Consider the following 24,885-nt stretch of genomic DNA (forward strand, 5'->3'; position numbering starts at 1 on the left):
CGCGTTTCTCTCAGATGTTGACCATCTGGAATGGTGGAATAGCCTTGCTAGCCAATTCACGTCTCCATCTCTTCATAAAAAGCTGATCTCAAAATAGGAAGAAATACTACCAGTCAAGTATTATATCAGGCTTTAATTTAGACACCCCTACTCAAAATGTAGGGCCCAGAAGTCATAGTTAGCTGTTGGCTAGGGGTTGCCTCCAGATCCCACTTCATTAATAAATTACACTCGGCATATATTAGAGACATAAAATCAAAACCTAATTTGAGATTTTTTTTCCATTTTTACTAAAAATAATTGAAAGCCAAGTGAATTAATATGTTTACATTTGTTTTTATTCTTGTGGTTTTTCTTTGATCTGATGTTATGGGTCAGATATAATAAGGAAAATAGGAAAATGATACATTTCCCACTTTAGGACCTTGAAGTGTCATCATCAAAGGTATCAACAAGGACATGTGGGATATTCTGGCTCATGTTCTCCCAATATTATGTGAGAATAGAGCACATTCACCATCTTGAAAGGGATCCAAGGCTCCATTCTTAGTAATGAAAATATACCCCCTGCCTGTATATTCTGCTATAATATCAACAACCCCCCAACACACACATAAGCCCACTGCTGTTGGGTCAGTTGCTACCCATGGAGACCTGGGTAGAACTGACCTGCAGGATGTCCTAGACTGTCAATCTGTTGGGAAACGACCGCCACATCTTTCTCATATGTTGTGGCAGGTAGGATAGAATCACTGGCCTTAGGTTGGCAGCTGAGTGCCTTAGCCACTGTGCCACCAGCATTCCTATTCTATACAAAGGAATGATGGCACAAGAAAGGTGGTCCATTTCCAATGGCTCTTACAAAGTCTGATACTCAGCAGCCTATTGGGGGGGGGGCGGGGGGAGCAGGGCACACGCTAGGTTCCATATGTATGAAAGCTCCCCAATGCCAACAGCATCTTTCTGCAGCTTCTCCAGTTTGTGTCCCTGCTTGTCCTCGCCACCATCACCTCCACAGTCATCTCCATGGACCCTTAAAACCCCCCAAGGATCTCTTACAAGGACTGATTCACAATGGTGCAAACTTCCGAGGACAGTAATTTATGCCTTATCCTACTTTTGGACCATTTTTCCTGGTCACTTAGGCTAATGAGCCAAGTCCTTTGTGTACAATAAACACGGGCCTTCTTCCCTCTGCACTCACCCTCCACTTCATCCCCCCAGTGGGGCGGTCATGATGCTCCATGGGTAGCCATCACCATTATCTCCATGGCAATAGAGTGCACCATTATTAGGCCCAGGGGACTTGCCATAGACTTGAACAGTGGGGCCATCAAGTCCCAATATCCGGCACTGAGCAATCATCCGCATTCAGAGGAAGGTGGGAACCCGCCGTAATGCATGTGATGAGTCATACCGAGGTGCAGCTGGAGCTGGAGTTAGGGACGAGGACATTTTCCCCAATTTGATGGGTAATTTCCGTGTGTGAGTGCTCTCAGGGCTTCTCTTAAAGCTCTCTTCAGGAGGAGCCTCCCCCCTCTCACTTTTACACTATATCTTGAGCCATTCTAAGAAAAACCAGGGAGCATCGCCTTCCCTTCAATCCACTACTAAAGTGTTATGTTTTCCTCACACGACATTGTTGTGTCCGATAGAGCTATGTTTCTCATATCCTAGTCACCATCACATGTAGCTAATGTGAACTGTAAATAGCCATCATAAAGATCGAAATGTTCTGGAGGTATTAAGCTACCCCTTGGCTTCACAGGCTCTAATATAAAAAGGAAAACATCCTATCCTTAATGTTCCATATTGATTACATGTGGCTACTAGACGAATTTTTATTACCCGTGTGACTCAGGGTATATTTCTACCGGATAACATTGCTAGAAAGTTAAGTGGACAATTGCTGCTATTTTTTTTAAAAAATGAAAGAATCAATAGTATACTACTCCATGTTTGAACATGCCTGATTCTTTTTTGATACATGTTTTATACCATAATCTAACTTGATATCATTAGTTATTGCAACTTGATATTATTAGTTAACCCAGCATAACTGGAATTGTTATCCTAGAATATTCTACACTATGACACTGCATTTAATTCCAAGTGGTCCATCGATTCCGGGACTTCGCTTCTGTACTTGGAAGAATTAACATCAGGCCAGGGCAACAACAAAAACACTGAAGTGTACATTTCAAGAAGGAAGATCCAGGTGGCTTTTTGAGTGCTTGATGAAAATCCCCACCCACCACCTGGAGAGCATGTGCACACACATGTGCATACACACACACACACACACACATGCACACACACACACAAAAATACTTGCATGCGCACACACACATGCACACACAAAAACACACATGCACACACACAAACACACACATGCACACACACACAAATACTCGCACGCACACACAAACGCACACACGCATGCACACACAAACACACACACAAACACACATGCGGACACACACTCACAATCATACTCGCACGCACACACAAACACACACACGCATGCATACACAAAAACACACATGCACACACACAAACACACACACCATATTTGGCCAACAGAAGTTAAGAGCTACATATGAAACCATGGAGTGGCTTACAGGGGCAGGGTCACTGCTGGGAGAACATAGGAAACCAACTAGAAGTCAGAGAGGGACAGCTTCCATACCTAGAAATCAGCCTGGGAAGCTGACGGGAAGGTTTTATAAAATGTGCTTTAAGGTGGTAAGCGAACCAAGGTGGGAGCTGGTTAGGAACTGGAGCAAATGAAGTTGAACAAACAGGAGGGAATGAATGAAGGGGGTTGATGTGGTAGATTAGCCAGGAACACAAGAAAGCACAATTGGCTGCACAAACAAAGGACCACGAGGCTCAACCAGACAAAAGAATACAGAGATCCCGAGGGACTGGCCGAGAGTCACGACTCTGGCTCCTGTTCACTAAGAGTCACTTTTCAGCCCCAGAAGGGAATTTGAAGGCTGCTGGTGAAGGTTGAGCATGTTCACCACTGCCCTCTGGTGGTAAAAGCTAGATTGCTTTTCTTGGGAAGATCTAGTTTCCAGAAAACATGTACAATCTACTAATATCTCAAGAGACAATCGAACATCTAAAGAAATAAGACAGGCCAACCACACTTTACTGTGCTTTTGGGGTAGGTTTACAATGTTATTATTAGGAGTTGTCTCATGTGAGATAATATCTGTCAACAAAAGACCACTTCTTAGTATGAACCCTGGTGGCATGGTGAATTCCTAGGTGGGCTCCCAGCCACAGGGTCAGCCGCTGGAACCCACCATGCCCTCTGAGCTAGAGAGATGAAGCTTTCAGCTCCCAGAAAGACTCACAGCCTTGGGAACCCACACAGGTAGTTCTCCTTTACCCTACAGGGTCACTATGCGCTGTCAACTACTCGATGGCAGGGAGTAGCAGTAGTGCCAGGTGCCTGACATTTTCCATATATTTCTGACTCATGTACATTTCCTTCCAAAATAAGTTTCACCACCCCATTTTAGAAACGAGAGACATGTAGCTCAGAAGGGTTAGGTAATTGGGTGAATTGCCTATGGTACATAAGAGCTACATCCAGGACCTGAACTGCGGGCTTTCTACCTCCCAAACCCAGACTGTCGCTCTGCACCCACGAAGGAACTGCCTAGCGGCACTCCACATCTACTCAGTACTCCACAAGTGCTACCAGTTTCATGTCGGCCGCTTCTGACAATTGTTTCCCTCTCTCCTGTTAGGTTGGCATGGAGTACCAAAGTGTCTATCAGCAGAAATGAGAAACAGACTATGAATGGTAACACTCATGTAAAAGTCTCTGATTTTCCAGTCGGCTCCCAATGTGAATCCCTGGTGTCCTCCTAGCTATTCTGGAAGCAAAGGCACATGTTGGGAGGAGCCTGATAACAACGTCTGGAGAGGTCCTTTATTAGCAAGTATGTGACGCCGGGAAGACATCTGCCAACATACATTCTTGGAGCCTGTGGCACATGTCTTGACATACTCAACCAGGGGCGGGGGACGCTGATGGCAATATGATCTCGTATGGCAAATGGGAATGTAAGGGGGCTGGCGGAACCAAGGGAGGAGGCACTGGCAGAGGCAGCAAGGAGGCTTGGTGCTTGCAACAAGGCTGCAGCATACGTGTGAAAAAGGTTGTACCTTCACAACCACGCTCGATCTGTCCACTCCGGTGAAGGGCATCATTGATGAGGTCTGGCAGGCGCCCGTTCAAGTCCACGGATGCCAGACAGCCTTGAAAGCCATCGCGGGAGGCCACAAGCTTTGGAAGATTGCTGTACATGCCTTGCGCCAGGCCAGCCATGTAGAGATCGCCTGCAAAGGAAAGGAAGTAACCAGAGAGAATGAGTCAAGTATATGAAAGGCGACCTTAGCAATGAAAGGCAATGCACTTTAAAAGGGTATTTGTTAGGGTACTGTAGAGCAACTGATCAAAAGAAAAACCCAAATATAAGTAATAAGTTAAATAAGAACCAAGGTTTCTATACTATAAACAAATAGATAATGAAATATTGTACAAGTCTTTCACTGTACAAACATCAGATCACATTTTTAATCATCCTATTCATTCTATGCAAAGGCATGGTCCACCCAACCACTTTTATGGTGAAGTGAAATTTAACATTTTCAACAACACTTGAGCATTTTAGCATGCTTCTGACTGATTATCTGTTGAGGTTTTCACAGACATAGTTCCACTGAAACTCCCAACAACCCATCAGAAGGGAGTAACAACGATTGTTCCCAGTTTGCAAACTAGTACACTACATCTGGACGAGGCTACGGAATTTACCCAAGCCAGCCTGGGAGTGAGGGTCTCAGCTGAGATTCCAAGCACCGTGTCCCTTGAACTGTCGTGACTGTCGTCACACTATGATTCACCTACCCACGGCCATTGTGTCCACTCCAACTCATCATGACCCTGAAGCTGTCAGGGCTTCTGAAGCTGTCAAACATTACTAGAAGACAGCCTCGTGTTCTGCGTAGCTGCTAAGGGGGTTTGGACGGCTGACCTCGCAGTTAGCAGTCTGATGTTTACCCAGCTGAACCACAAGGGCTACTGCACCGCAGGAAAAGGAATTAGCTCTCCGCTTCCGGAAAGGTTTACAGTCTGGGAAGCAGTTCTACTCTGTCCAACGCGGTACTAGGAGTAGGAACCAATGTCACAGCAGTGGCTATAATTTATCACCTAACCATTCAGAGCCCCCACAGCTAGACAGCCCAGAGGTTTGTAGAGAAAGTATGCTTTGAAGAGTGGTCCAATTTAAAAAGGAATCAGATATGATAGCATACAACTCAACATCATTAAAATAGGACATTTAAGATGTCTCAAAAATGTCTAGCTCTCCTGACCTGTCGTTGCCTCTGGAGACAGCCTTTGGATTGTAAGAAATGCTCTAGGAAGGATAAGATCGTTACACGGTTTACCTTTCAAATCCAGATTTTTGGCACCATTGATAACCTGAGTGACCACCTTGGTGTCCACTTTGAGGCTGTGGGTGTTACTGTTGTCGCGGGTGATGACGACGTTGTGCCACTGGTTGTCATTCAGGGGCCGGTCACTGTTGCCCTTGATCACATTGGGGCCATTTCCGAGATCAAACACGTAGTGTATGTACCTAGGAAGGCAACGGCCATTGCATGACTTGTGATTCCCTGAAGTGGTTTAATGGAAACATGGGGCTAAACAGGAGGACTTCAAATGTCCAAGACAAGCTGACATCATGCAGGACTAACACACACTTGATTTAGGGTTACAATCCTATTTTATTACACTTCTCTTTCATTCCATAACTATAGAGCCCATTTCTATACTATTAGCTAATAAAAATCCATATACTTTAAGTCGTTCAGGGGGTACACTATAAAACACTAGGTGCAGACATTATGTTTCACAGTTAAGCATATTTTAAAAATCATTTCTCAGTGAATCACATTTCCTTATACATGAGTGTGGTGGAGTGAAATTTCTTAATAGGGCCCTTCTAGCCAGATTCCCTTTTTTGATGTCTTGTTCAGTCTAGCCTCTATGCCTGTGGTTATAATCCCAGTTGGGAGGGAGTTATCTCTCAAACAAATGGACAGGATTCAGGTGGGATGTAGTCAGTGTATCCACTTGTCTAGAGGAGGCAAGCAATGTCACCACCCTGGCCTTTCTTGGGGCTCTGGTCTGCTGACGGATCAAAAGGACACACGCATCAAGCCATTCCTCTGTGTGGAAAAGAGCCATCTCAGAGCAGAGAGAGAACATTCGGGGCCATCAGAGGAGCCGAGCCATCAGCAGAGTGTACTGAGATCTCTGACCGAGGTGGCGGAGACCAACACCAGAGGCACAGGGACCCCGGACAGAGGAAGGAAGCCACACGGAGACCGAGCAGAGGGTCTGCGCCTTAGAGACCCAAGACTGTGAGGCAATGAGTTGGAATAGCAGGGGTCCTTGGCCCATGGGCAAGAAGCCAAGGGGCCACATGGCTGAGAGGCTGAGGATCAGAAAGAGCATCTTGGCTACGGGCTGAGAAGAGCCTCTGTTGTAGACGGTATCCTTACTATGTACTGATCCTGACTTGTGGTAACCTGTGAACTTCATAGACCCCCATAACTGTGTGTATTGTCTAGGAGTTCTGTGTGGCCATTGCACCGGATTACTGAGCCCAGCGGAGAAGCGGAGAGTGCTGGGAGACGCCGTTGCCAGAATAGGGTGCAAAAGGATAGATGGTGGAGGCATAGCTGACCTCTGCCTCATGACTACAGACCTTGGACAAGCAAAGACAGTCTCCCTTCTCCCTTGTGAACCTTGAGGAAGTCACGTGTGGCCTCAACGCAGAGTCCACTGCCTTGACGAAGGGGCAGCTAGTAAATGTTGCGCGTATGATCAAGTGGCAAGGCAAAAACCATCTCTATCGCATTTCTTGCTGTAATTTTGATCACTGTAGAGAGTACCACCCAAGAGCTAGAGACAGCACCTTCTCCTCCACATTCCTCTTTTGCAAAAATAGCTCTTCAAGGACTACATTCCATCGTAAAGAGACTGATAGTATTGAGTGAATACAAGATCTTTGAATACATGCATTTCCCTCTCTTCTCGCCCAGCTCCTTATATGGCTCTTCCCCTCAGTGAAGACGGTAGCAGGAAGGGAGAGTGAGCACAGAATGGACACGTTTTCCCCATGCCCCCATGTTGTTCAGGGCTCTCGCTAAGGAAGCTCGTACGAAGTTTGTGATCCCTCCCACTTACCCCTTGACCAGCTCAACGGCAATGAAGTCGTTGCCGTCACCACTGTTGAAGAGAATGAAGCCATCCGCGGACGTGGTCTTGAACTGGAAGAAGAGGTGCATGGAAGTGTAGGCCTGAAGGGTAGCCAGGCTCAGGTAACTGCTCTTTGTCTTGAAGGTGACGGGGTCAGCGATGATGTTTCTCAGTCCGAAACGAGCCTTGAGCTCACAATAATCAATGTCGCCATTTTTGCACAGGTCAATGTAGAGCAGACCGTTGAACATGAGGCTCTGCAGGTGACCAATGAAACTGGAGGGGACAGCAGAGATGTAGCGCTTCTCGGTCATGATGCCAGTTTCGATATTGTGGAACTCCAAGCGGGTATGGTCACCTACCATCGTACCTAGGAAAGTCACAAATGAGGTAGAAACAGGACACGCCGTCATGCTTGGTCATACAATATCTAAGTCCAAATTGTTCCTTTGCATGCTATCCGGTTGTATTTTATACAGTTTGAGGGGGAGAAAACAGTCAATAGAGTATGTGCCTCACATGAATGCAGTTGGAGTGTTGAAACCCGACTCAGCCCAAGTGAAATGCTCTTGTCTCCCCCTTCGCCCATGTTCTTACAGAGCCACCCAGCTGCCCCGTCATAGAAAGCAAAGTGCCCTGGACGACTCCTCAAAAGATGAAATGATAAGTTTTCTCCATTCAGGAAAACAATTGGGCACCAAAGTATACTATAAGAAAAATCTTGTTGTTCTCACCCTTGAAGAGAAAACAAACAAGCTGCAATCATTCACTACCAAAGGCTGCAATAACTCATCGTCTACTACTTGTGGGACAAGTGCCATGGTGAAATGGCTATTGATTTTACCTGCCGAGCAATGGCTGCCTGTTAGGATAAAATACCTATCCCCATGTCCTACACCTTTAAAACAGCTTGGGTGGATGAGACTGACCCTCTCCCAGCCACTGCCCTTTGGTAAAGTGCACAGGGGAAAGTATATTTTATCTTCCAAGCGAACAAAGAAATTGGTTAAGGATGAAAACAAACTCTTGCTTCCATCAGACTTGCCTGGAGAGCTTGCAAGAAACAGCTGGCACAGCGCTGACATGCCCGTAGATTCTGGAGCCCCAGAGAGTGCCTTTCTATCCAGTTCCCAGGGAAAGTGTAAACTGCTGATCTCAGGGATGCACCGCGTGAACTATGGGATTAGCACCCAGCCCAAACTGAGGCAGGACTAGTCAGCTGCAAAGAGGTTGCAGAAATGCTCAAGCCAGGCTGACTGCAGGCATAGGAAGAAAGCCCTGTGCTGTTTGGGGGGGTCACTCTGTAACCCGGGGGATTGAGCCTGCAGTTGGGAATGCCAACCCAAGGCAATCAAGAATTGGTGAGAAATGGTTTCTCTATGATGATGTCTAGTGTGGGAATCTGGATGCAGTCAGCCTACTTAGATTTTAAAACATACAGGCAGCGCATTCCATTTTGTGCTAAAAGTATTTAGGTGGGTTTCTGACACTGGCTTCTGAACGATCTCCAAAGGACACAAGGGGCAGGAGACTTTCTGGGACCTGGTTTATCTGAAGTGGTCAGGGAGCAAGGGGGAGAGGCAGTCTTACGAAGGAAGGCAAGTCAACTGGACATTATAATCAGGAAATCAACGTAAACTGTCTCTGCATGGCTGGTGTGGGCTCCTTCCTTCCACATCCGTGTCTTCGAACCATATTGAACTTTAACACACGATGTCCTAATGTTACACAGAGGGGAAAGAAACTCTACCTTCCTAACATCCCTGCTATTTAGCTCCTTCCATAGGAAGGGAATTTCCCAAGCGAGACGTGTCTGACATCTTTCCAGGTCCTTCTCTTGAAGCTTTGCAGCAGAAAACAAGCAGCATGATCGGAATGATTTAGATGATCTGCTCAAAGGAAACAACACAACGCAATATGGGTCAGCTCCTGGGGCTTCCTGTTCCTCTCGGAATGATGGTGCTTACATGCAGGAAACGCTGCCTCTCCAGTACTAGTCCAGGGCTTAGGGGTACAGACACAAGCCCTGCTTTGGTGAAGGGTGTCTACCAAATTCCGAGTGAGACTGGGTGGGCTGTGCTCTGTATATCTGAAGTTCGGTAGATGCTAGTCACTTTAAAATATCTATATGAGCGCTATCACTACTCAATATACTATGTAATTTTCATCTGCCTTGCATTTGTTCCTCTCAATTGGCTTAGAACTTGGACACCAAAACAAGGGTGGGGTATTTCATTAAGCTTCAATGTCAACTCAAGGCTCTGGGATACCCAGCATTATTTTTACTTTATAAAGGGCTAAACTCAGTCTTCATTCAAAGAATCACTCATAAGCACAAACATTAGATCTATATTTTATGAGCTTCTGCCTGGTGTTTTGACAAATAAGGACAAATCATTCTCTTAATATAAGCAAAATAAAATAATAGTGTTGGTTAACTTAAACATAAAACCGCAGCAGAACTCAAATCAGCATGCGACATACATCTGCTAACAGTTGAATCACTTGGAAAATATTATTATATAACTACATAAAATTACTTAGTGTTGAAAATTAGACTGGCCATGGAAATGAGAAGTAGCATAACCCAAGACGCATGCGTTAAAGAGCGATGTTCCTGGAACAAATACCCAATTTCCATTTGTCTATGGTGGCTAATAGTGGGGATCGGGCCTGGGCTGGGGAATGGTGGGAAGGGTATGTTATGGCCACTCTAAGGGGGCAGAGAAGTTGAGCTATAGTGTAGCTTGTAAACATGAAGCTCTTACTGTAAAAACAAAACAATAGTAGTAATCAGTCATGAGAATCAAGAAGTAAGAATGGGGTGGTTCCTGGTAAACCTGAGGTATCAAAATGCATCTAAAGATTTAGGTTAGATTATTTTTAAGTAACGTTTTAGAGAACTGTGTTTTTATGAGTTCAGAGAAATTGTGATTAAAAACCTTTACAATTAAGGTGTTCGGGCAGCATCCTCACAAGAATGAATTTTAAAAAGCAAACATCTGGGGGAGGGGGGCAGTAAGACATCAATAATCAAGTCTTCCAGTGGGTTCATTCCAACCAGTTCCTTCTGGTTTGATCCTGTGCTGAGAATTTGCATTTCCACTCCAGCTGTATGGCATCAAAACCTACATTTTAGCACAATCTATTAAAAAATCACCTTCAGTTTATGAAAAAGTAAATTATGATCCAGTATATCTAGGGTGGAACTGTAAACCTTCAACAGGGAATAGAATTAGACTGGACTTGGTGAGAGAGAGCAGCTCAGGACTGGATTTGAACATTGAGCCAAGGAACCCACAGGCTGGATTGGGGTTTGAAGTGCGTCTGAGTGATCTGGAGAGGGCTTGGGGAAAGGAAGAGGCAAAGCCAAATAGAATACAAATGATCTTCGCCTCGTATTAATGAAATCCATGACATTTCTAAAAGAAGTACTGCATGATACTTTTTTTGGTTTTGTTTTGCATGATACTTCTGTACTGTAAAAGAATCCAGGAACAGCATGCACTAAGTTAGTTAAAACTAAAAACCTATAACAGACTTTCAAAAAATATATTGAAAAACAAAATTAAAAAAACAATCAACCGAAAAATGAGTGTCAGTTAATCAACATTAGTCATTGGGATGTTTTTACTCATCCCCCTGAATGCTGGTCATTAGCTTCAAATTCCTTGCCATGAAAGGAATTTATTCATGACATATGAATATATAAGTATATTCATAGCAACTGCTTTTCTATTGGGGAAGAAAGAGGCCCATCCCAGGAGAAAGCTGGCGAGGGAAAGCCAAGTGTGCTGAGTCCTCATTATCACAATAAACCCGAAGACAGGACTCTTGCTCTAGCTTGAGAAGTGAAGGCTCTCAGAGAAGGCAAGCAACAGGATCCAGGTTCTCAGAGGTGACAAATGGCAGATGCCCAACAAGAACCTAGGCCCATCCCTTAACATGTGCACGAGAGTGTCTTGGAGAACAAGCATGACTTGCCCCTCACATGATGCCCCGAGAAGGAAGGGAAGTGCTGGGATGGGTTCCCACTGTCTTCCCATCCTGGGCACCCCACTGAATTCACAGCACGGTGTTCAGTAGTCCCGTGGTCAATGCTCACGTTCATAGTGCACGGAGGGTTGACCAGCAGCTGATGGGCCAGCCTGCAAATTGAGGAGCCTTACGGAGGACAGACGGGACAGATCCTTTGGGCCAAACTCAAGCCGTACATTTCCTGGAGACCAGGGCTTCTCAACTTGTGGGTTGCGACCCCTTTGGGGGTAGAACGACCCTTTCACAGGGGTCGCCTAAGACCATACTTCTGATGGTCTTAGGAACCGAGACACCGCTCCTCTGTCCGTCTCCAGGAGGGTCCGCCCACGTGCAGATACGCCCACATATGGGGTCCACACAACATGAGGAACTGTATTAAAGGGTTGCGACATTAGGAAGGTTGAGAACCACTGCTGTAGACAATCAGGAACCGTGGATCAGAATGTGGGGGTCCCCTGCGTTGCATTCCAACACCCCTGCTTCTTAAGTGGGTTCCCTTGGGTGGGAGGGTTATCTATCATCCTTTTTTTTTCTACACCAGTGTCTCATCTCTCAAATTGGAATGAAAGTATCAAATGTGTTTAGCAAAGTGCCCCGTGCTCCAACGCCCCTAGCTATGACTAATCATGCGGCCTCCAGTCTTTTTATTTCTCTGGAATGCTCCTATCATTTTGTGTATTTCCTGATTCATTTGTCTCTCCCTGGTTAGACGGCAGATTCTTTTAAGGAGGGGCTATGTGTGCCCTCTTTTGTAAGGTCCACAGTGATCAGCAGAGGGACCGAAAGAGGGTAGGCCTCTCTAAGGGCTGAGGAGGGAGTGTCCTTGAGATATTTGCTTTGGGGACCAGAGATTAATTAAGTCCTTGTCATTTCTGTGCATGAGGCTCAGGAGAACACTCTGAGCTCTGCTAAGAAATAATAGGACAGGCTTAGCCAGGGCCGGGAAGGAATGTGACCTTCCATGATTATTAGCATAATCAGACTCCTACTAAGTCTTGCAATGAAGGAGTCAAGTTCATTTTATAAAATCTGTTGCGTGCCATTGAGAGCATGCTAGCTTGTAGGGACCCTATGGGACAGAGTAGAGCTCCCTTATCAAGTTTCCTAGGCTGAACTTACAGGAGCAAATCATGGGTGTTGTCTTTTTCCACCCCCACCCCCTTTATCTCTATTTGAGTTTCTGGTGGCTTTGAACCAGGGACCTTTTGTCTCGCCATCAAGTACTTAACCACTATACCACCAGGGTTCCCCTTAGGGAACTGAACGTGTCCCAAAGCTATTTTAGCAGGCTTTTTAATTACCCCAAGGAATGAGTTTTCTAGGGAAAACTTTGGAAAGTCACATTTTGCAACCAGAGGCTGCCTGCACTGTGTTTTCAGGTGAGAAGAAGTCAATAGGAGCTGAGATTGTCAAAAGAGGGGTGTGCTTTTGAGTGCTGGGAAGAAATCCTGGGTGGAGTGGGTGGCCCGTGGAACAGTGAGTCCAGATTTTGAGAAGCCTAGCCCAAGGGAGGCATGCTTTCATTAAGCCTTGATAACAGAAAAGCCAGCTCCATCAATCAATCAACTCTATTAACTGCCAACTGAACTTACTACTTTTCCAGGAATACAATTATGCTATAATAAATGAAACCCACCAGGTAAAGAAATATTTCTTTCATTGCTTTAGATTTCTTGGAACTCTGACCTGTTCTTTATATCATTTCTATAACGGAGCTGAAAATGTCGCTCCCTGGGGGGCCTTAAACAGCATGACAAGGATTACTATAAGCCAATGAGACACTATTTAGTAACCTGGAGGCTGTGTGTTATTTTAGTTTCATTGCTTGATTTTATGACTTCTGTGAACTAAAATTAAAACTCCCCAGTCCTTTATCACTGCAAAAAGCAATCCATGGTGGTAGCTCATAAGCAAAATAGCTCTTTTCTTCTCCCAAATGTCTTGATCCTTAAGACTGCCCGCTTCCATCAGCAGCAAGGTAGGGGGCCAGGCTAAAAATGAAAGTGCTTCATTAATTTCAAATACCAAATTACTGGGTGACTTGGGAATTCCATGGTTTAGCCCCGCTTTTTTAATTACTAGTGGTAACAGAAAGCCTAATTTATAATTACTCTGAGTCCACGGTTGGATAAAGGAGGGAGAAACTGCACAGGATGGCATGCCCAGGGCTGTCGGTCACGCTCTGGAAGGGGCTCCTGGCAGCAGGCAATGGAGTGAGGTCGCCATCTGGTGGCACCTGTGCAGAACATGCTGCCCATAACCTCACCCTGGCCTGTAAACCGTGCAGAGCCCAGAGGCATCAGTGTACATGGGCTCCTCTGCAGTAACCGTGCTCAGACCTTTACTTCAGGTGGTCCCACGTCAGTGGTTCTCAGCCTTCCTAATGCCATGACCCTTCAATACAGTTCCTCATGTGCTGGTGACCCCCAACCATAAAATTATTTTCGTTGCTACTTCATAACTGTTGTGTCACTACTGTTATGAATAGGGCAAGTCCTATATAAGGGTCTTTCGACGCCCCCCAAAGGGGTCACGACCCACAGGTTGAGAACTGCTGTCCTAGATCTTAGACCTATATTTGCATTACTCGGCTTACCTTCACTCCATCGAGCTAAGTTCCTGTTCGGACATTACGCAATGCCCGCAGACAAATACAAGAGTTGGGGGCTTGGGGGTTCTGTTTGTCCTGGTGTGTATGTGTGAAGGGGTGCACATTGTAGATCACCTATTGAAATAGATCCCCCTTCCCCCAGAGAACAATTTAATTTTACTTTTCTTCTAAGGTAAAAGGATCCCTCTTGGCTTAGTGGGTTACATGGATCCACCAGCTGCTCCGTGGGTGGCAAACGAGGCATTTCACCCCTGTCCAGAGTTACCATCTCAGAAGCCCCTGGGGCCTGTGCGGCATCGTCCTATCGGATGGCTCTGAAGCGGCGTCTACTGCACGGCAGTGAGGTTGAGGTGTGCTTGGTTGGTTTGAGTAAGGTAAGTGATCTTCTTATGATGGAGGGTGATGTTCAGAACACAGTTCCATTTGGTGGAATACTTTGGGCCTTTGGAGTCACACAAACATGGAAGTGGAACTATGACTCACCAGCACCTCTCAGGGTCATGCCCTCTTCTCCAAAATGCCAACATGAACACTTAGCTTGCCAGGAAAGTGGAACCAATCAGAGGCGTGTAAAGCAGGTTACACTATGTATGCGAGATTCTCCTCTCTCGCTCTCCAGAATCCAGGAACGCTGCATTTGCGTGATGGGTAAGTGATATGATGCTCTGAAAAGGAGTCATGGAAGTGCAGAGGAAGACCCTCTTCCCATTGCTTGAGTGTGTCAACAGAGGATAGGACCGGGGAGCTCCCTTCAACAAAGCAAAGTTCGGGGAAAGCAAAACAAACCAAACCTTTTCCTCATTGAAAACAGCAGGGGGCTCGGGGAGGAGGATGTGGCCACCGTGGTACTTACCCTCAGCTACATCGTCGTCCACGGTTAACTTAAGGCTCTTCCCTCTCCGCACCACCCGGACGGTGTGCCACTCGTTGTCATTGACCTTCTGCCCTGCATACAGGGTCTCGGGTCCTTTGCCTGAGGATGGTGGTAAGTGCCACAGTTAGCATCCATTGCAGAAGCCGTGCTCTTGGCTTTAGGGTTGCTAAAGCCACACTGGTGCACATGACCTAGTAGCACCCAATGACCCATTACCATCATCACCACCCCAAAGCTCCTCCTGGTATCACTAATCCAACACAATAGTTTCCCCAGAAGACTCCCTGAAACCATTGCAGACAAAATCATCAAAGAAAGCAGTGCCCTCCTTTTGTCGAGGGTTACGAGGTTTTTATGTCCCAAAGGCCCTACGTGAGCAACAGAAGTCAGTTTTTACTTCATTTCCCAAAGACTTCCTATGCTGATGAATTTCTTAGAAACACAGGAAATGCATCCTAGGTTTCTGAGAATCGCTTGGTCGTCTAGGCATCATACACCAGTGTGGCTTTTAGAGAGGGTCCACCACTCCGAGGACAACAGACCTCAGCACCGTAGGCTCTCTCATTGTGATGGCACTTCCATCAACCCATGGCCGGATCAACCACGACCACCGAAACCACAAGTCATCGCCACAACACTGAGAAGGGCACGGTGTAAGCCCCAATATCAATCATGCTCCTGAAGGGAATATGGAGGACCCCCAAAAGATCCAGGTCCAGAAAAGGGAAGAATGTCAAATTCCAAACGGAACCTCTTAAGATCCAAAGGCTCTTTTATAGAAAGGTGCCCCTGAATGAAAAGAAACATCGCTGTTTCCGGGCACCCACACTTTAGGTGCTCAAGACGATGTTCAAGTTCACCCTGCAAAGCATGGGGCAGAAGAGCACAGTTGTATTAGGGGGAAACAGCTGATCAGAGCAAGGAAATCTAGTTAGGAAGACAAGAAAAAGAAACGTCCTAGTACCAAGAGTGCTTGTAAGGCATCATCCCTGAACTGCTGTGTACATCGAGAAGTTCAAAGAAGATGGTTTCGAAGCAGAGAGCTGAGCAACCTCCCTCTCCGGATGGATAACTGAAGCCTCTCTAAACGAAGGTGCTGATGAAAGCTTTCTGGGTCAGTCACCTGACATGTGGCAAAGCCGATCACGAAAACAACTTGAGCAAGATTGAGGAGCTTTGTAAGTGGACAGAACCCCTACCCCCTACCCACCCACCCCTCCCCCACCCCGACCCATGGGTATTTTACATCTGAAACATTCCAGAAGACCAGATGCTGGTCTCAAGCACAAAGGCTGGGACCTAATGGACTAGTGCTTGTTGAGTGACTGATGACTGCTTATGTCTCTCATCTCACACAGACTCTCCAGGGCAGAGCAGAGCTCCACCTGGGAGTTGGAGGCTGTACATCTTTAAGGATGTTGTTGCAAAGGTCCTTTCTCCTGCAGAGCAGCTGGTGGGGCCACGCTGATGGTCGTCCAATCCAGCACCAGGAGTTGGCCTCCACCCTACGGCAAGGAGTCTCTTAGGGGGTTTGCCCAGATCTGTAGGAGCCCTAGTAGCATAGCGAGTTGTGTTGGGCTGCTCACCACAAGGTCAGCGGTTTGAATCCACCAGCTGCTCTTCCAGAGAAAGAGGAGGTTTTCTGCAACCATAAAGCTTGGCAGCCTCAGAAACCCACAGGGGCAGTCTCCCCTGTCCTATGGGGTTGCTACGAGCCGCAAGTGACTCAATGGCAGTCACATAGGTCTGTGTTTCTTGGGAAACCATGAGTTAAGTTTAACACACTGTGTCTCAGTGATTTCGAAAACTGTATGATCTCACTTTCATCTGATACTCTGGCCCCCCTCCTCTCCTCAGGACTGACGCTATTGTTCAGAGGGCTTCAACATTGATGTGGAAAAACTCCATTTCCTTTCAATTCCATTTTCGACAAACTTTTTTGAAGGGTTGTCTATAATAATTGGGTGGGGGGAGGGAGGCAGGGAAGAGGGAGTTCCACAAGGAAAGGGATCTTTTAAATCATTTTAGATTCAGAAACAAACCAAGTTCCCTTGATAGAGTCTGATCCTGTCTGGAGCTAATGGTCAAGTTAATGAGTTTAGCTGCTAACTGAAAGGTTGATGGTTTGAGTCTACCCAGAGGTCCCTGGGAAGGAAACGTGACTAGCTACCTCCCAAAGCCAGGCCCATGAACACCCTAAGGAGCACAGGTGTATTCTGACACACACATGATTTGCAATGGATTCTTCTTGGCAATAAGTTCATTGGTTGAATTTTAATCTGCACTTCTTAAAATTTTAGGTCATCAGTATTCCTAGTGTGTTTGTTGTGGTGGCAGTTCAAGTTTAGAGAAATTTTCTCTTGAAAATAAGAAATGAATTGTCAAAATATATAGCAAATAATTTTGCTGTTGTTGTTGTTGTTAGAATATACCCCCAATCTGTGCAATGTCACAAGACATCTGAATATTCGGTGTCCTACATTTTGTGAGTGCCCTACATTGGATCATAATGTCATGCAATCAATGAATCTTGTGAACCAATCGTTTCATGGTAGAACATTGTATATTCATTCTCTCCCACCTTACTTTTGTGAGCATGGCTGTCTTACAGATGTACAATGTACATGTCTTTTCTATTTACAATGTACAAATCTTATCAGCACTTTCCAGCCCTGTTTGATCATTATCTCTTTCTGCGCAGAAGCCCTGGTGGCATCGTGGGTTCCAGGCCAGGCTGCTAACTCGAAGGTCAGCAGTTCAAAATGCCGAGCTGCTCCTCGGGAGAAAGATGAGGCGTTCTCTTCCTGTAGAGATGCACAGTCTTGGAAGCCACACGGCCGTTTCCCCCTGGCCTACGGGGCTGCTGTGAGGTGCAGTTGACTGATGGCAGGGAGGATACTTTTAGAGATCTCTTTCTATGCAGGTCTGAGACTGATAAAAAGGGTGTTTACACAATAATATAGTGGGGGGGGGGGCACACTGAGAGAAAGGAGACCACCTTTGGAGGGTACTTGGTAGCAAGGAGCCCTAGTGGCATAGTGGTTATGGGCCAGGCAATTTGAAACCACCAGGAGCTCCACTGGAGAGAGCTGAGGCAAAGGGTTGGAGTCTCGGAAACACACAGTGGGGACAGGTCTACCCTGAGCTATAGGGTCTCTAAGAGTCAGAATCTACTCAATGGCAGTGAATTTGGTTTGGGGGAGGGTTTTTTTTGTTTTGGGCGTTTTATAGTAAAAGCAGATGTTCTTATAAGGAAAGAAAAATATATAGATTTTATTGTTTTCACATGTGTGTGAGTGTATGTGTGTATTTACCCTTTTTATTCTATGTGCAAATGCTTCAGGAAGAATGAAAGAAGTAAACAACATCCAAAAAAAAACCCCAGTGTAGTGGAGCTTGACTTCATAGGCAGAACTGTTGTAAATGCAGGATATTTAAATCATTTCCTATAAGGTTCTTCTGAAAATTTTTTTTTTTTTTTTTGCTCTTTGCTAAGTTTCTCTGATTAGGAACAAGATAAGTGGGAGAATGAATGACCAATGCCCACACGGCTCACTTGTCCATGACCACATCCAGGTCGTGTCAGACACCGACATGGGAAACCAGCTGTGCCCGCAGCCCATTCGCCTTGGAGGCTGCCTTGAAATGTCCATCACCATCCGATTCTATCAAATTATCTCACTTTCCAATGAATCCCCAAATTTAGGATGCGATGCTACCAAGGATGTGGGCAAAAGGAACTCATGTGCTTCACCGGCCACTACAAAGTGACATGGGATACCTCCAGCCCTAATCATGTCTCCTGATGCTGAAAGTTCAAGAACCCCACCCATCTCCTCAGACTGTCAGCCAATAAATACCACTCAGTGTTCATTTCTAAGCAGCAAATAAATGCATCTCAGTGAGCTTTTGAATCATGTTCATACAAGTGGAGAGAGTCAATGGCATTTATCTTTAATCAAGCCAAAAGGTCAACGCATCCTACCATGGGGGGAGAGATGTTTAAACTCAGCTGGAAATCTAGGCAAATGGAGGGAAGGAGCAAATCTAATCCATATCCCAGCGATGAAAGATACAGACCTGAGCAGAAAGTTGAAGCGTTCAGCTGTTGGATTTGCCAAGCCAGGGAATCGAATCCAGAAACGTTTTCTCTGAAAGGCTCCAGCACAAGCCCTTGGTGGCACCAATCTAACAAAAGACGTAGAATGTTTTCACGCCACATAAAGAGTACCCCAAGTAGGAAGAAGAATGGAATTTTTTCCCCTTGAAAGTGGAGAGATTTAAAATAAAACTGGAGGGAACTTAGCAACAACTACAAAAGGATCCTAAAAGCCCCCACTTTTCCAGTCCTTTCCATTCGATTGGTAGGAGAGAATGGGTAAGAAATTGGATGCCTATTCGATGCATGCATGAAATGCATTTTCCTTGCTTTCACAGTTTCAGTAATAAAGATCGCTCGCAAAACAGCGTCTGATTTCCGTTGCAAAGCTCAGACCATCGTTGTAGATTAATACATGATCTGATACCCCAGGAGGTCAGGGGCTTTCCAGGAAATGACACCCATGCTTTGGCACAAAGAAGCGAATGCCAGATCAGGTGTTCTGGAAAGCGAATAGAAGAGGAGTTCTTATTGATGAACCGAGAGTCCAGATGCCCAGGGTGACCCAGCCTCAGCGTAAACTCATTTAGCACGCAGCCACGCAGAAGACATGGGCCACTGCAGAGTCAGACTCGCACAGAAGACAGCTCGGTTCCGTGGACAAGGACAGAGGAGGAGGTCGTTGGTAGAAGGACACTGCTCAGAATTGGTTTTCTTAACTTGTCCCACAGTCACCGATGGGAGTTCCATTTCCTTGAGAAGCCAGATCTACACATCAAATCCAAATGCGGAGTTAGAAGGAAAGTGCTCTTGGAGAGAGAAGTCATGGCTGATAGCTCGGCGACAGATGATGCTCAGACATTAGCGGCTGCTCTCCTTTCAGCGAACCGGGGATCTGCGTGTGCGGTCAAAGCCAACACTGGAGCGTTATCCCACGCAAGGTGGAATTTGGATTTTAAATCATTTTATTGTGGTTAGGGTTTTGATTTTTGTTTTTTAAGCCAGATCGTTCAATTTGAGGTTTTTGCTTTCGTTTTTCATTCCCCTCAGGAGCCATAAAACTGGAGAAACCCCCAAGAAACAGTGTTTGACAAAATATTCCTGAGACCTGACCAAACCAACCAAGCCAGATGGCTTTGCTCATATACAGGGAGTACAAGTGACGTCCATCATCCAAAAGTGCAGCTTCCCAAACAGGGGGATAGCATTTGGATTGGTGTTGTTTTTTTTGTTTTTTTGCTTAGGAGAAGGAGAGAAGGGATAACACCTATACCAAAATCACTTTGCTGTCCCTGAGGGTCTTTATACTCATGCAAAAAGAACAAGGACACAGATGTGACTTGGAGCTAAGTTTCAGAAGGGTCCCAAACCCTATAACAGGTTTACAAATTTGAAATCTACCCTCTTGAGAGAGAGGGGAGGTAAAGGCATGTAATTATATACCCAAACTAGATATAAATACTGAAAATGATGGTGTTAGGTTTAAAAGTACATTAAAGTACATAAGAAGGGGACTTACCTTAATTTCCAGCAGCACCATCGGTTAGGCTAGCTGAGCTACAAGCATTTTACTCAGTCCAAAGCACCATATACTTTCTACAGTCAGTCTTCCTCCCCAAAGAAAACAGATTAGACATGTAAATGCAAGGTGAGGGGAAGAAAAGAATGAAAGTTGTGAAGAAGGGAACAGAGAAATCGGAGAGAATCATTTCATTTTCTGACCATCATTGCAGAGGGGCTTACAAACCAACAGAGAGCCAGGAAAGTTTTTGACTTTTTTTTTTAAATCAACTTATTTGGCCAAAAAATAAAACTGCACTAATTTCATTGTAAAAATAAAGTTTTAAACATTTAATTTTAGAGACAGTTTGGCAAAACGCCTCCCATGGATAATTGCATTCACACGGGAGCCCTCAAACCTCAGGAAGAGCTGCCCCACTTTCTGCCGTAGGTGCGAAAGGCGCGGACAGCCTTCTGGAAGCCTTCTCCTCAGACGTCTCGCGGAAAGGTGTCAGGCAAACCAACAGCCCACTGCTCAGGGTGAGCACAGGCACCCTGCTTCCCGTGCAAATCCATGAGGAACACTTGGCCGGTAGGCACATTTATCAGACGTGCATAAATAAACACACCATTGACCTGCTACAGATAGCATGTCCCCTTGTGGGTGACCCATCCCTTTCCCTCTGGCTTATCCCATGGTATCAACAGAGCACTTAAAACAGTGGTTCTCAACCTGTGGGTTGCGACCCCTTTGGGGGTCGGTCGAACGACCCTCGCACAGGGGTTGCCTGATTCATAACAGTAGCAAAATGACAGTGATGAAGTAGCAACAAAAATAATTTTATGGTTGGGGGTCACCACCACATGAGGAACTGTATTAAAGGGTCACGGTATAGGAAGGTTGAGAACCATGGATTTAAAAGAAACTAATTTCTGTCAGTGCATTAAATCAAACCCAAACCCACTGCCGATGCATCCATCAGGACTCACAGTGATCTAGGGCACTGAATAGAACCGCCATTCTTGGGTTTCCAAAGGTGTATATCCTCCAGAAGCAGAAAACCTCATCTTTCTCCCGTAGAGGGGCAGGTAGCTTCGAACTGCAGACTTTGTGGTTAACAGTCCAAGCACTCGCCACATCACCTGGACTCCTACAGCAGTCTAAGGAAACTACACATTCAGATACGTAACCAACTGTGGCAGTCACATCATCTACTCTCAACTTAAGTAAAGGGGTGGAGTTTAGCCTGTCAACCAGGTCATAGCCAATGAGGCCTCTTTGTGGGCATAGCCTTCACCTGAGGATTCTGGGAACTCCTGTCTTCCTCCCAGAAGGCTGGACACACACTCTCCCTGGGAGACATTCCTGTTGACAAGACACATGGAGCTAAGCTGATGGAGCCAGAGCCCTGGAGCTGGAGGAGCCACGTGGAAAATCCCTGCCAGTGCTGAGATGCTTCCACCACCACTGGATCCACAAGACTTTCCACCCACTGGCCTGTGATCTTCCTCCATTCAATGTCATTGCATATATTGTGTGAGTATGAAGAGGAATTCATAAACTGGTATCAGACTTATGGGCTAATATCAGACTTATGGACTTGATCTGGACTGGACTGGGATGTTTTCTTAATATATACTCTTTATTTAAAGCTCCTTCTTATACACATATAAGAGTCTATGAATTTGTTTCTCTAGTCAGCCCAGACGAACACACCGACATGTACCACATGCCTGCATGGCCCTGTTGTATGTTGGGGGGCAGGGGTGATGATAAACAAGACAGACAAGATCCCTCCCCTTATAGAGCATGCAGTCTAGGTCTGGGGCATTGAAAAGGATAAAAAGTGTGAGGTATTTTCAGGTAGGGTAAAGCCCCACAAAGAAAATGAACTCAGATAATATAAGGTGGTGGAGAATGAGGACAGAGAGATGTGCATTTTAAATGTCGTCCGAGAAGGGTTCTCGGAGATGTCTTCCCTAGTGATGGCAGGACTCGGGTCGGAAGAAGGCACTAGACAGTGACGTGATCAGGGAAGTTTTCTCTGAAAGGAAGTTAAGCACACAAATAGCTGATGTAGTGGGACCACCCATAGTCAGGAGGCGTTTGGCATGTTGGAGGACAATCAGAAGCCCATTCTGGCTAGAGCTGAGGGCCAGGAGGACATAGCAACGAGAACCGTAGGTGAGTAAGCTAAGGGTGGATCGAGGTGCAGTGAGGCCCTAGACTACCTGATGCAGACCCCAAATGTGGTTCTAAGTGCAGCAGGGTACCATTGTCAAGGCGTAGAGTGAACTGAGTTAAGGAGCACGCAGAAGCCTGTCTGCTATGGGCACATTGCACAGGGGGCCAATAATCGAAATGACAGGCAAGACTGGAAATCTGTTGTAGGCAGTAGATATATGAGACATCTCTTGAAAGTATCTTGAACTAAGGAGGCCGGAATGAAAACAGAAGTAGTGAGATTTAGAATATACTTCAGAGGGGAGGTCCACAGGATCTGGAGATTGTGCTGAGCGGTGGCTTGGGGACTGGGGGGGACCAGAGAGGAATCGATGGTGAATTCTTACTTTGCGTCCTTAAAGCTGGGTGCATGGAGGCGCCGGGAACTAACAACGGAAAGCTTCTAGAGAAACTAGGACAGGAGTAATTTATTCACAAGGGGAAATGCTTCCGTTCTTTGCGCCTCTTCTGGACAGCACCCGTCACCACGTTCAGGGCCAGCACCTCGCAGCTTCCTCTTCTGCTGGGAAGTGTGACTCAAGGTTCATCACTCCCGTGATTGCCGGTGCAGCGTTAATTTGCATCTTCGGCCACTGCTGACACCAGATGATGCCAGGTTGTTAGGTTACCGTCTTTCTTTTTTCCTCTTTCTTACCTCCCTCGTTACTTCCTGTCCTCTTTCTCTCCCACCTTTACTTCCACCACCCTCCTGGGCCGCCTCCCTCCCTGAGTTCATTCCCCTATCTTTTCTCTGCCCCTCTCTCTCCTGTCTCCCATTCTTCCTCCCTCGCTCTCTCCCTCCACTCCTTCCTTTCTCTCGCCCTTCTTTCCACTCTTCTGTCTTCCCTTCCCATTCCTGGATGGGCTCCATCGTGCTGCCTGAGGGTTGAAATGGGGAGTGCCCCTCACACATCAAAGCCCACACCAGCCGCCCCTTTAAAGGGACCTCTAAATTGTGATCACAGTGTAAGTGAGCCTGGGCATCTGGGCAAGAAGAATGGAGCACCTCAATTTTGAAATGGAATAAATCTGGGGCAGACATGTCTTCAAGGAACAAAAGATTACACAAAAGATGAGAAGGAACGTTGTCCCCAATTTACTGCCAAATCTCTACCTTAAGTCGTAAATTTCCGGCATTGCTCAGGAGTGGTGAGCTGAGGCCAGTCTTGTGATTTTGCGTGATAATCTCTCTCCAGGAAACCATTTTTCAAGAGATAAGGGCAATTTGCTCAAGGTTAAGCAGTAGAAGCCCTTTTATGGGTATTGATTCTGCTTTTGCTTAAAAAAAAAAAGAACAAAAAACTTTCTAAAACATAAGACTACTTTCTCCACCTATGTCACCGTGTAATTAATACAAATTAGCTTTCCTTTAATGATTTAAGATATGCCTCGGGTTCTTTCTGATTATCCAATCTTATTGCTTAGCACGGAGGACAAAGATTTTGAAGCTAGAGAGACCCAATAAAGAAAAGCCCCTGCAGGATATGCCTCGAGACTGTCTCCCACCACCAATTAACTTCCATTTTAAGTCAACAACCTTGTGAATTTCCTTTTCTCCTAAAAGCAGAGTTCCTTACACACGACACACATGTCCATGCATCTAGTTAAAATGGAAAAGTCTAGTTAGTTAGTGCTAATCATTAATACTTTGCTTAAGGTATGGCTTAAGGTGGGCAGAACTCGTCCATATTTCCTATTTGCTTTTCTTTCAGAGACTCAGAACTTGTTCTGATTTCATCCACCCCCCTGGACATCCTAGACTCTCCCACCTGAAAGGGTTCACCTTGCCCATGATTCAGCTGTACTTTCATTTGATTAAAAATGGCCAATAATTTTTGGATCTATTACCTCCATTTGGATCTATCACCTCCATTGGGGTAGTGGTTATAAACTGGGTTGCTAACTGCAAGGTCAGCAGTTCAAACCACCCACTGCTCCTCTGGAGAAAGACCGGGGGCTTTCCACTCCTGAGCTCAGGCACCGCCCAGAAGCCACCACCTCAGGCTGGGTCAACCCTTGGACCTTCTCTTTCTGCAGAAGGAAAGTGCAACCCTATGGTGGGAGGAGGGGACAGATGACAATACCTCAGAGGAAACTGCCAAACAATGGGATTGAACTAAGGATTGAACTAAATGTGCCCACTTTCTGCCCTTTAGGAGAACCTTCTAAGAGGTACTGACTACATAGCCTTCTATACGCCCCACTTCCACAATGGTCCCAGGCGGAACCTTGACAATGGACACTCAAC

At 45.9% G+C, this 24,885-nt stretch overlaps 1 protein-coding gene across 13 annotated transcripts in view; it reads right to left on the minus strand.

Annotated features, from left to right (window-relative positions):
- Positions 1-24,885, minus strand: part of NRXN3 (neurexin 3) — a 1,902,419-nt gene that overhangs the window by 997,270 nt on the left and 880,264 nt on the right. For all 13 annotated transcript variants that reach the window (XM_030884921.2, XM_045287970.1, XM_045287968.1 and 10 more), the window contains 4 exons: positions 14,794-14,913; positions 7,280-7,661; positions 5,473-5,663; positions 4,186-4,359 (listed from right to left, as the gene is read on the minus strand). In XM_030884921.2, coding sequence (XP_030740781.1) covers positions 4,186-4,359; positions 5,473-5,663; positions 7,280-7,661; positions 14,794-14,913 — 867 coding nt within the window. The remainder of the gene's footprint in view (positions 1-4,185; positions 4,360-5,472; positions 5,664-7,279; positions 7,662-14,793; positions 14,914-24,885) is intronic.

The sequence above is a fragment of the Echinops telfairi genome, unplaced genomic scaffold, assembly GCF_000313985.2.
Source record: "Echinops telfairi isolate 266 unplaced genomic scaffold, ASM31398v2 ScPeMD7_18;HRSCAF=68, whole genome shotgun sequence".
Classification (NCBI taxonomy): domain Eukaryota; kingdom Metazoa; phylum Chordata; class Mammalia; order Afrosoricida; family Tenrecidae; genus Echinops; species Echinops telfairi.